The 12,174-nt window shown below is 38.9% G+C and overlaps 1 protein-coding gene across 1 annotated transcript in view; it reads left to right on the top strand.

Annotated features, from left to right (window-relative positions):
- The window catches only part of CARNMT1 (carnosine N-methyltransferase 1), a 38,207-nt gene that overhangs the window by 5,281 nt on the left and 20,752 nt on the right, over window positions 1–12,174 (top strand). The window contains exons 3-4 of the mRNA XM_013007515.2: window positions 349–515; window positions 4,890–4,907. Coding sequence (XP_012862969.1) covers window positions 349–515; window positions 4,890–4,907 — 185 coding nt within the window. The remainder of the gene's footprint in view (window positions 1–348; window positions 516–4,889; window positions 4,908–12,174) is intronic.

Here is a 12,174-nt window from a genome sequence, read left to right as displayed (position 1 = left end):
GTGTGAGCCTCTCCATGCTGCCCCATCTCTGACCTGGAGGGACTTTCTTCCTTCTCTTAGAGGATGTTTGGTCTCCATAGCAGCTCAGTTCTGGCCCTCTCCTGAGTCAACACTGCTTAATTATATGGTAGTTTTGTGATTAATGGACCTTAATCTATTGAGGATTGAGGGGAGACCACCAAACGCTTTTCATTTAGGATCTCAAGCTGCCTTGAGCCCTGGTTGAGGTGAGAGGCTAGTGACTTATCCACTACACCATCTCTGTTAGCCCCTTAGAAGCATGTCTGTTCCACTGTGTTCAAGAGGATGACTTTGGCAGAGGCTAATTGGTTTCTGTTTTTTGAACAGGGGAATGGAAAGATGATGATGCCTGCATCGACATTTGACATGGATAAGTTAAAGTCCACGTTGAAACAGTTTGTGAGAGATTGGAGTGAAACTGGGAAAGCAGAGAGGGATGCCTGCTACCAGCCGATCATTAAAGAAATTTTAAAAAATTTTCCAAAAGACAGATGGTAAATAATACCTTGTTTTTAGCCAATTATTTTAAGATATAATCGCTTTGGGTTTCTGTATGAGACATTTCAGGCTTGATTCATTTTTGTAGCTGTCAGCCAGTGTGTGTGTGTGTGTGTGTGTGTGTTATGTATGTATTGGATACATGAAGTTGGAAATTAATATTTTGAATAATTTAGCTGTACTGCTAATGAATTTATCTAGCAACTATATCCAGAGGCTAGATTTAATGTTCACTATCTGTGACATACATCTTTTTATATTTTGCTTTAGGACAAAGCTAAAAGCTGTAAATGGTTCAGTTCTTGCTTTATGGCATACTTCCAAATACGTGAAAGACCTTACAGAGCAGGGGTCCTTGAACTGTTCTGTGGAACCCTTAGGCAATCTGTCCCCTTTTAAGAATGGCATGTTTTGTAAGTAAATGAAATTAATCGCATAAAAATTAAATGAACTATTTTGAAATCCAGCTATCACACTACCTAAAAAGCAAACGACTTAACATTTTAACAGGTGTATTTTAACATGAAAGCTGTATAGCGTGTGTAATTGTGAGTTGAAGCACGCTGCTAGGGTTCCAGTCCATAGCACAGTGTTTTCTACACAAAACGAGCTTAAGCACGCCTCTCCAGTTAGTGGATGACCACAGACACGTTCCCTTGGTAATAGCTTGTCTCAGAGTGCCTTCTGTGATAAAAACAACTTTGGGGTCAAAGCTAGCACATATTTTTAGCAAACTAAATTGGCATCTTTTCAAATTTTTGTAGCTTTGAATGAGTTTACGAGAATGCTGCCCCCATATAAAACAACAGTTGGATCAGGTTATTTAAGTAAGTTTGGGAATACCTCAAAGATGAACCAAGAGAGGGAAGACCATTGTCAGCTTTAGGAATGAGAAGAAACTGTGTGAAGCCCAGAAGCTGATGAAAAATTACCACAATTACTATTGGTACTGGAGCTATTTAATCTTTAATTTTTAGATGTTGGCTTTTGACTGGATGCATGCCTAAACGTGTGCAGATAAGCTAGCTCAAAGAGCATCTCTTTCCATCAGTCTTTTAAGCAAGATGAGTTAATGAAGCCTTTTTTGAGAATGTACTGTAATGGGCATGAATCTTGGAAACAAAGTGATCCAAAGAACAAGATCTAATCAAAAAGGCTTCCAAGTAGATGTGACAAGGTGAGCTAGTTAAATTCAAGGCAGAAAGTCTACAGTGACTGTATTTTGAGATCTCCCAGAGGTCATCTTGAAAGGCAGGATAATCATGGAAAATTGAAAAGGGCATTCGTAGGAAAAAGGCCAGGAAAGTTGTGCCCAGGAATGAGCTGTCCTGTGAGCGTTTTGGGGAAACCTTGCCCATCCAACCAACAGCCCTGATGTTGCTCTTCAGGCTTCTTTTTGTTCACTAAACCCAACATCTTAAAGGAACATTGTTTGAGTCCCTCAAGTATATCAGAAGCAAAAAAAAAAATTAAAGTATGTCAGAAGTGCAGTTTTGATGTGGTGTCAATAGAATACATGCAGAATTCTTCAGGGAAGGGTTAGAGAGAGAGAAATACGGTCTTTGGAAATGTAATAGATCTCGATGGAGGATATGTGGAGAAACGGTAGCTTCACATTTTCATTTTTAAATAAAGATTTCTGTTTGGATAGCAATACTTCTGATTCACCGTTGTACAGTATTTTGACAAGCTCAAAAGCTGCAATACAAAATATATGTGGGTTTTCTTTGTAATAAAAATGCAGGTCTCCTAAAAGAACTGTTGTTAGTTGCCTGTATTTATAACTGAAGAAGAACAACAACAAAGCATTTAAAGGTTAGTGAAGACTAATACCTTCTTTCCTTTTCTCTTTCCTGGGGCCCCGGGAATTTTATCCACAGAACCTTGGGAGCCGTGCATCCCAGGGTAGGAATCTCTGGCTTAGAGGAAACAGATTTAAAGTGCAACTAAGTAGACATCAGTCTTTTACTCTGAGGTGTTATATTTACAGGATCTTTGGGGTCCCAGAAATGACTTGGGGTGTTTTTTTTTTGCAAGAAGAGAAATAGCAATTCAACAATGGAATGTGTGACCAAAATTAGCGATTTCAGTGAAGGGCATGCCAGTGCCATGCTGGTGGACTTAGTATGGCTCTGGATTTGGTACTTTGAGAAGGATACACTTCCAGTTATGGCAAGGGCTATATAAACTGAATCTAATCACAAAGCAACATCAAATCTCAAACTGAGGAATATTCTATAAAGTACTCTGATTAAAAAAAAATATGTGTGTGTGTATATATATATATATATTTTTTTTAAATAACAGTGTCCTAAAAGAAAGGCCGTAGAATTGTTCTATTGGTCAGCTAAGTACAATTCAATATTCTAGTCTGGAGGGAAAAATAGTATAGAAGACATTAGGAGAATTTCTATAACAAGCCATTTTTAGGGCCCCATCACTTTAAGACCACACAAGTAATACACTTACCCCCCCCCCATCCAACAACCCCCTGGAGTTGTCAGTGCGCATTGATGGTTCCTTTATAAACCAGTCTTTATCACTGATGTGTGTACATTGGTGATTTTCAAGCTCTGTTATTTTCTTCACAATTTTTCATAGGCACTCTGCAAAAAAGAGCCCTTCCTTCTCCCTTACCTGTTATCAGGTGGATTCACTGTACCTGTTTTATTCAGTGAGGTATAATCTATTGTTAGTTGCTATAATGCCTATTTATTAGTGGTCTTTTAATATATAGTTTTAAATTCTAGTTTCTTCTCCCTTCCATCTACAGAACTGCCCTTAAGATATGAATTCTCTTAGCTTCTGTTTGGGAATGTTTTTATTTCACCCTCATTCTTTAATGTTAGTTTCACTGGGCATTGTATTATTGGCTGATAGTTTATTTTATTTTTTTTGTTTTTTCTTTCGGCACTTTAAAATACGTCTTTCATAGCTTATCCTCCGCCCCTCAGTGTGCTGAAGAGAAATTGGCGCTTAATCTTATATGGGATTCTTGTATGTGAGTGTTTGCTTTTCTCTCACTGCTTTCAAAGTTCTCCAGCTTTGGTTTTTGAGAGCCTAACTATGATGTGTCTTGCTGTATATATCTTTGGATGTATCCTGCTCAGAAGTTATTTGAGCTTTTTGGATTTGCAGATTTATTTCTTTCATTACACTTGGAAATTTTCTGTTATTGTAGCTTCATATACCCTTTCTATTCCTCCTTCTTTTTCCTCCTCTTGGAATTCCCATGGATGTATATGTTAAGTCTCTTATTCTGTAATTCCATGAAACCAGGCTGAGCCACCTTGATTTTCTGTTCTTATTCTTCAGCATCTGTAATTATAAAGATCTTATCCTATAATTTGCTGACTTTTCCATCTGATTTAAATCTGTTGATAAGTCCCATTGTCTTTAGCTATTGTCCCTTCAGTTGTAATATCTTCTTTTTTTAGATACTCATTTTGTTGTGTCTTTAAAAAAATCTCTTAGCTATTTCTCCATTTTCTGTAGTTCTTTAATATGTTAAACTCTCACAGGGGCTCCAGGGGGCCTGCTTTGCGGCTCTCAGCACCTCTCATAGTACATAGTGTGTTGGCTCTGGGTGGAGCCTCCACTCCTGATTCCAGTTTTCTAGCACATGGCAGACTGTCAGCAACCCTTAACACCAGTTGTAAGAGGAAGGAGACAGACCCAAACTGCGCTTGCTCGTGGTTGTCGTTCCCTCTGGGTGTCAGAGGCCGCTTCAGTCATTGCTCAGCGAAGCAGGTAGAGTGCTGCAGGTGGGACTTCACCATGGCAGCCTTCTGTGCCAGTTAAGTGTAATGGAGAGTACTTTGAAAGTGAGAAGGTTGTTTTGTAAAACATTCAAATACATAGCGTTCAAAAAGTTGTGTTTTCTTTTGAGTACCCCCTTGTAGACCTGTACTTACAATTACAGGTTATATTTGGTCATCTGGGCAGGTCTTGAAATCAAACCACCAATAAAGTGTTCTGTGGGAAATGCTTGACATTTTGTCTCAAGGAAATTGCATTTCTCTATTCTCGTTGTAAACCACCCTCCCCAATCCCTCTGCTTCTCTCCCTTCTCTGCAAGCCATGAGATTCACAGTCAAGTACACTTGAAAATGGAAAATCTTATTCCTTAGATTCTAAATGGGTATAAAGTCCTAGCCATTTATTTGTATCTTCTTGTTTATGCCGTAGGAGATCTTGTAAAATGTTTTGGTGGAATGTTAAGCAGTGTTAGGCAGGACAGTGGTATTTCCTTTGTAGCCTGAATTTATAGAACATGAAAATAAATCTGAAATTTTGTCATAATTTTGTAAAGTTCTTACTGGCTTTCAAATTGGACATTATGGCTTAACAATTTTTTATTATTGTTTTAGGTTTTCTTTTGAGGATCAGTCAGTAAATGGCTATAAATTAGGCTCACAAAAATGTTGTATTATACCTCCACAGTCACTCGTCTCTTCCTGAAACGACGACTTTTTTCTGTCCTCATTGATAAGTTTTGCCTGTTCTAGGACTTCATATAAATGTAATCATTCAGTGTGTACATTTCAGCATGTGAGACTCATCTAGATCTTTACATTCATTACTTTCTAGTGCTGACTAAAATCCTGTAGTAAAAAATATAACAATATAGCACAGTTTATCTCTTTCCTCCCTGATAATTTAGTCATAAGGTTTCTTTTAAACTGATCTGAATAAAGCTGCTGTGGACATCAGCCTACAAATATTTTTGTGGGCATAAATTTTTATTTGTTGAGTAAATACTAGAAGTATAGTTCCTCATTTAAAAAAATCAAAATAATATTTTTGTGTAATATTTTCATTGTTGAGTTGTAGCTCTCTATTTAGGATATAAATACTTTGTCAGATATTTTTTATTAATATTTTTCCTACTCTGTTTTCCTATTTCATAACAATGTCTATGAATTGAAATTTTAATTTGATACATATAATTTATCTTTTTTTTATTATCATTGGTTTCTTTATTAGGTAAAGAATGCCTTACTACAGGCCATAAGGATATTTTACTTTTGCTTCTAAGCACTGTATTGCTTTGGGTATTGTATGTATCGTTTTTCTCTAATTCTACCATGCTATTAGGTAGGGGTCAGGTTCATCTTTTCCCTGTACAAGTGTCATGATTGATTAAGAATTTTCCTTGTATTGAATAGCTTTGGTGCCATTGTTGAAGGTCAGTGAGCATATTCTTTGTGTTGAGTATGTTTTGGACTCTGTTCCAGTGCTGTCCAGTAGAACTCTATTCGGTGTTGAAAGTGTTTTATACCTAGGCTCTTCAGTATGGAAGTCACTAGTCACATGTGGCTATTGAGCATTTGAAATGTGGCTGATGCAACAGAGTAATTGAATTTTTAATTTTCATTATTTTAAGCATAAATTTAAACAGCCACATGTGGCTGGTGGCTAGTACTTTTGGACACTGCAGTTCGATTCTGTTTTGGAAATCTCCTTACCCAGTATCCTAATGCCACACTTTATCGTTTATAGCTGTATAGTAAATACTAAGGTTAGGTAGAGATTTGCTCTTTTTCAGAATTGCTTGTAACTGTTAGTATCGATTTATCAATTTCTGCAAAGCCTGCTGAGATTATTAAAGTGTCTGAGTTTACTCTAGATTAATTTGTGTGAACACTGACATTTTAATACTGATATTTTTACCGATGACTCTTGTCAGCCTCCCCATTCGCTCTCACTTTTGTTCTGCCATTTTCAGTGTAGTGGTTTTGTTTGCCTTTTAAGTATATACTTAATTGTATTTTGATGCCATTGAAAGTAGTTACTTTTTATTTCATTTTCTCCTTTAGGCATTTTGTTAGGCACATACTACATGCAACAAACGTATAGGGGCATACATTGTTTTATCACACTTCACTTTGGTATTGCTTTGCAGCTACTGCATTTTTTAAAATGGAAGATTTGTGGCAGCTCTGTGTTGGGCACGTCTTATCGGTGCCGTATGTTCCGGTAGCACATGCGCTTGTCATATCTCACAATATTTCACACTTTCTCCTACTGCTGTCGCTCACACCATGGACTGTAGCATCCTGTGCCCCTAACTTTCATATACGCTGACAAGGGAAAAGTCATGCGACTGTTTATTGGGACATTATTTTTATCGTGCTGGTCTGGAACAGAGCCCATCCTCTGGTAAAAAGAGGGGGCGGGAGGGAGGGAGATGCATTAACCTGTTTATCATCCTGAAATGTTATCCTTTGTCTTTGATAATGATGCCCTGCCTTGAAGCCAACTGTCTTTTGTCTTAAACGGAGCTGTTGATGAGTGTAAACCACTGGTCTCCCATTAGCAACGGAGCACTTCATCGCTGTGCCACCAGGTTCCTTTGGGGACCAACTTAGTTGCCCTTTAACTCCAGGATTATTACAGTGCAGTCATTAAGTGGAGCTCTGTTTATGCATGGAGTAGAATAAGCAAGCTCTGTGTGCTGAGGGGGAGACTGGCTCAGGGGACTCCTATTCAAGATGAGAGGAGATTAGCAAGCTTTCTTAAAGAGCCAGATAGTAAATATTCCAGGTTTCCTGGCAGTGTTGATTTCTGTCACAACTTCAGGGAGTCCTGGACTCATAGGATACCATTCAGTCAAGTTTCTGTCATATGTCAGGCAATCCCCCCCCCCCCCATTATCATTGTCTTTTATTGTCAGTATGTTTAGAAGTGTAATTTTTGTCTTTGAGAGTAGAAGCATTGCACATAAACACCTGGGAGTCAGTGAACAATTGTGATGCAGTTCTTCTTAGCTCACAAACGACAAATTAGAATTTACTGGGACTCAACTCGACTTGTGGAAATTTAGCTAGAGAAAAAGCAGATGTTTGGGCGTGACTGCTCCCCTTTAACTTTATTGACAGAAACAGTAGCTGATCTCTGGACCACATGGCTGACCCCTGTATTAAATGAAGGAAACAAAGTCAAGAACTAGGTATATAAACTATAACAAGTTGAATGAAACACTGGAAAACATAGAGAAGTGAATTAAAATTGGGGCTCGTTAAAGACTTCAGAGATAGGATAATACAAGTATAAATCAAACGTATGGCTAGCAAAGTATAGAAGTTTTTATTGAGCAAAACTAGGAAAATGTAAACCTTTTGCTTGTCTGCATTTCCTTCATCTAGGTCTCCTGAAGGTGGCGCTTCCATTTCTTTAACTCTGCCTGTCCAGTTGTGCACGCTTTAATTTACACCACAGTAAGATAGCAGTTTTGGTATCTTTGAGGCACTGAAAACTTAATTCTTTTCAATATTCTTTGAATTTTCGGACTAAAATGTCTGACGGGGTGAGATCAGGGATGGAGGGTGTATGGGATAAAGTATTCTAACAAAATTCTCATAGAATAACCCTTTCTACCCTTGAATTCCATTCTAATAGAACACAATTCCTTGGCAGAATTTTCTTGGCCTTTTTTCTCAGCAATGCAATTTTTAATTTTCTTAAAATGTCTTCAAATATAGCATCTGGGGTCTTAAAGTCTTGAAGATAAAAAAGCGGCCATCTAGCTGAGAAGCAGCAAAGCCCACATGGAAGAAGCACACCAGCCTGTGTGATCATGAGGTGTCGAAGGGATCAGATATCAGGCATAAAAGACCCAAAACAAAAAATCATGTCGATGTGAATGAAGGGGAGGGATGGAGTGGAGACCCAGAGCCCATCTGTAGATAATTGGACATCCCCTCACAGAAGGGTCACAAGAAAGAGACGAGCCAGTCAGGATGCAGTATAACACCGATGAAACACAACTTTCCTCTAGTTCTTTAATGATTTCTCCCCCCAATTCTAGCTTACAAATCTGGCTAGATCACAGCATGTCCACTGGTACAGATCAGAGGTGGACACGGACTCCAGGACAGATAAATCCCTCAGGACCAATAATGAGAGTAGCACTACCAGGAGGGTAAGGAGGAGGTGGGAAGAGAAATGGGGAACTGATCACAATGGTTGACATATAACCCCCTCCCAGGGAGACGGAACAGCGGTCAGTGTAAGACGTGCAAAGAACAATAATTTATAAGTTATCCAGGGATCATGAGGGAGTGAGGGTGGAGGTGGCAGGGTGATGAACTACCGAGGGCTCAAGTAGAAAGAAAATGATTTGAGAATTATAGTGGCAACATCTGTACAAATGTGCCTGACACAATGGATGTTCGTATGGATTGTGATAAGAGCTGTAAGAGCCCCCAATAGAATGATTATTCTTTTAAAATGTCTTCATACTAAGCCCCCATGATCATCCTGTGTCCTGGGAGAAAATCTCTCGAGATTACCCTGAGGAATTCTCAAAAGCCGTCACCATCACCTCCTTAGTTGGCCTCTGCCTTGGGTTGCACTGGCCAGGAGATGCCAGAAAGCACCGTTTGGATGGACCTTTTTTCTGGGGCACCCTAAAAAGACGAGACCGTTACTACTGATGGACCATGTCTGCTGCCATCCGTTGATCGCGGAGATACGTTTAAATTTGCTGGGGACGAGCTCCATGTGTGCATAAATCAGAGCTCTAACAACAATACTTTCCTACTTACTCCTGTGTTTGCCCTGGGTCTTCATGAATATCTTTTCTCGTGTGGTGAGAAATTGTCCGGTTGAAATAACAGTGAAGTTCCGTGTTCAAAGTGGATGAAGAAGTAAACTGGAACCCCATATCTGAAGGAGCTAGACACATGAAGCTCTAATTCACCGTGTTCTCCTTTGAATAGTATATTTTGAAAAAACACCCATCTATTAAACCATGACGTTTAGCCACATTTATTTTAGATCCTTTTTTTTTTTTCATTAAAAAAAGGAACTATCATAGTTAAATTTGGGACTACCTTGCAAACCACCCAGATCACATTTTTCTGAGATAACTATTCTTTCTGGAGATAACCATTCACATGAAATTGTTGTTTTTGTACCCTTGTACTTCTACATTAACTACTTGTTTACAGTAGTCCTAAATAACCATTACATTTAAATATTCTGAAAGTTTCATGTGGCTTGTGGTATCACGTCACACTGAATTTTTGCTCAATATTGTGTTCTGCATAGACCGGCAAGTGCTGACATTCAGAAATATAATGAAAACCACACATATAATTAGAATGTTTTTAGTAACTTAAAAAACTAAAAACAAATTAATATGTATCAGTTTCATAAGGATTTTAATAGCTAATTCCTCAGAATTGGACAGCCCGTTCCTCCTTTGTTCTTAAAACTGCTGAAACCTATTCACCTTGAGGGACCTGCTGGTATTTGAAATACCAGTGACACACCATCCAGCTTCATAGCCACCTCTAGAGAGGAAGACTCCGCTTGAGGACTTTGAAACATTTGTGGATAAATGGAATAAAAGATAATGGAATTTTTCCATGTACCTGGAATATAGCAGTATACAAGATTACTGAGATATTTTACATTTTTCTTAACTCTTTGAAACCTGATATTTATTTGAAGCACACTTCAACTTAGACAATCCACCTTTGAAGTGTTCTAGAGCCACATGGGATTCGGGAACCTCTGTGTTGAACAGCATCGGCAAAATGACACACGGAGAATGCTGTGATTCAAGAAAACTGTTAACCCTTTGGGTGCTTGAAAATTGTGAGCACTACCACCATCAGCGGTCCGCCCAGTGCTGTCATGTTGACACAAAGAAAGCATTTTGTCTGTTGGAGTCACCCAAACTGAACCCCAGTGTAAGACTGTGCTATACAGTAAGTCTATCAAGAAACATTCACTGCTCGGTAGAACAGAACAGTTGAAGCAGAAAGGGTGATGAAGCACACATCCATCTCCTCTTCAAACACGGCCTCTGTTCTGCTTTTACAGTGGTACTCTCTCCACTTACGCTTACCTTGAAGTCACTATTAAAACTCCCGCCACCACCCCCACCCCGTTATCAAGGATGTCTCAGTATGTATACCCCGCTTCTCCATATTTAGATCTATTAACTAAGAGCCCTGGCACCTTGGTGGTTTATGCATTGAGCTGCTAATCACAAGGTCAGTGGTTCAAACCTAGTAGCTGCTTCTCAGGAGAACAATTTCGCTTTCTGTTCTTATAAAGATTTACAACCTCAGAAACGCAAACAGAGCAATTGTGCTTTGTCTTATAGGGTTGTTAGGAGTCAGAATTGTCTTGATGGCACTGGGTAGCTAGATAAACTTCTGTTTGCTTGTTTTGCCAACAATTTCAAGCAGGCAGCATCTGACATCTGAGCCACATGTACTTCCCATGGTTTTCTAAGTGTCAGCCTGGTTTAAAATACCACCCTAACAGTCACAGAAATGCCCTGACTTTGTAATGATTCATTGCAGAAATTGCTTTTAACAGTGCTTAAATCTCCTATATATCATAATTAGAGGCTTTTTGTATTTTTGACACCCCTCTTTCAAAGAAACGAACAAAAGTTGCCTGTACTAGCATTTATAGAAATAAGAAAGCTTTTAAGAATGGTGTAAATTTTAGTTATTCTAAATTAAGTCAGGCATTTAAAAAAAATTTTATTGGGGGCTTGTACAACTCTTATCACAATCCACACTTATATCCATTGTGTCAAGCGCTTTTGTACATTTGTTTCCCTCCTCATTTTCAAAACATTTGCTTTCTACTTGAGCCCTTGGTATCAGCTCATTTTTCTCCCTCCCTCCCTGCTCCCCTGTCCCCCATGAACCCTTGATAATTTATAAATTATTATTTTGTCATATCTTACACCATCCGACGTCTCCTTTCACCCACTTCTCTGCTGCCTGTCCCCCAGGGAGGAGGTTATATGTAGATCCTTGTAATCTGTTTCCCCTTTCTACCCTACCCCACCACCTTCCCTCCACCCTCCGTTATCGCCACTCTCACCACTGGTCCTGAGGGATCATCTGTCCTGGATTCCCTGTGTTTCCAGTTCCCACCTGTACCAGTGTGCATCCTCTGGTCTAGCCAGATTTGTAAAAGCTCTGGTAAATTTATCTTATAAATGTCATGTCTTATGAAGAACTCAGAACACTGCGTGTGGCGGCTCTGCTGTGTCATGGTGAAAGGCAGTGCTCACGTGTCTTGAGTCGTCAGCCCACACATGGTCGAGATAAAGAGCCTAAGGAAAGGACAGCGGAATCAGGAATGAGGAACTCCGTACCTGCTGTGTACGTACTATGTGCTCAGTAATAAACTGAGTATAAGATGGGTTAGCAAGATTATAAATAAATCTAGCTGAGAATAAAAGTTTAGCGAATTCTATCTCCATTTGTTCTTTGGCTCTTGAGCATCTTTCTATTGCTAAGAAGTTTGTTTTAATGTCTCTTACATGCCTATTGAAATCTTTTTTGTCATAATACAAATATTTGCACATCTATAGTAGTTTCTGCTAACTTTTAAAATGGTGCCTTGATATATTCTGCATCCCATGGCTTGTTAATCGCCTTTTAGTAGTTTTATACAAGGTACTATTGATGTATTTTTTTTAGATCATTTTATTGGGGGCTCTTATAACTCCTGTTAAAATCCATACATCAATCGTATCAGGCATATTTGTACATATGTTGCATCATTCTTTTCTAGACATTTACTTTCTAGTGAGCACTTGGGATCGGCTTCTCTTTTTTCCCCCATCCCTCTCCCCCTCCTCCTTTGTGGCCCTTGATAGATTATAGGTTGTTA

This window comes from Echinops telfairi, unplaced genomic scaffold (genome assembly GCF_000313985.2).
Source record: "Echinops telfairi isolate 266 unplaced genomic scaffold, ASM31398v2 ScPeMD7_22;HRSCAF=79, whole genome shotgun sequence".
Classification (NCBI taxonomy): Eukaryota; Metazoa; Chordata; class Mammalia; order Afrosoricida; family Tenrecidae; genus Echinops; species Echinops telfairi.
Note: the sequence above shows the minus strand (reverse complement) of the source record. Positions and strands in the feature narration are given on the sequence as shown.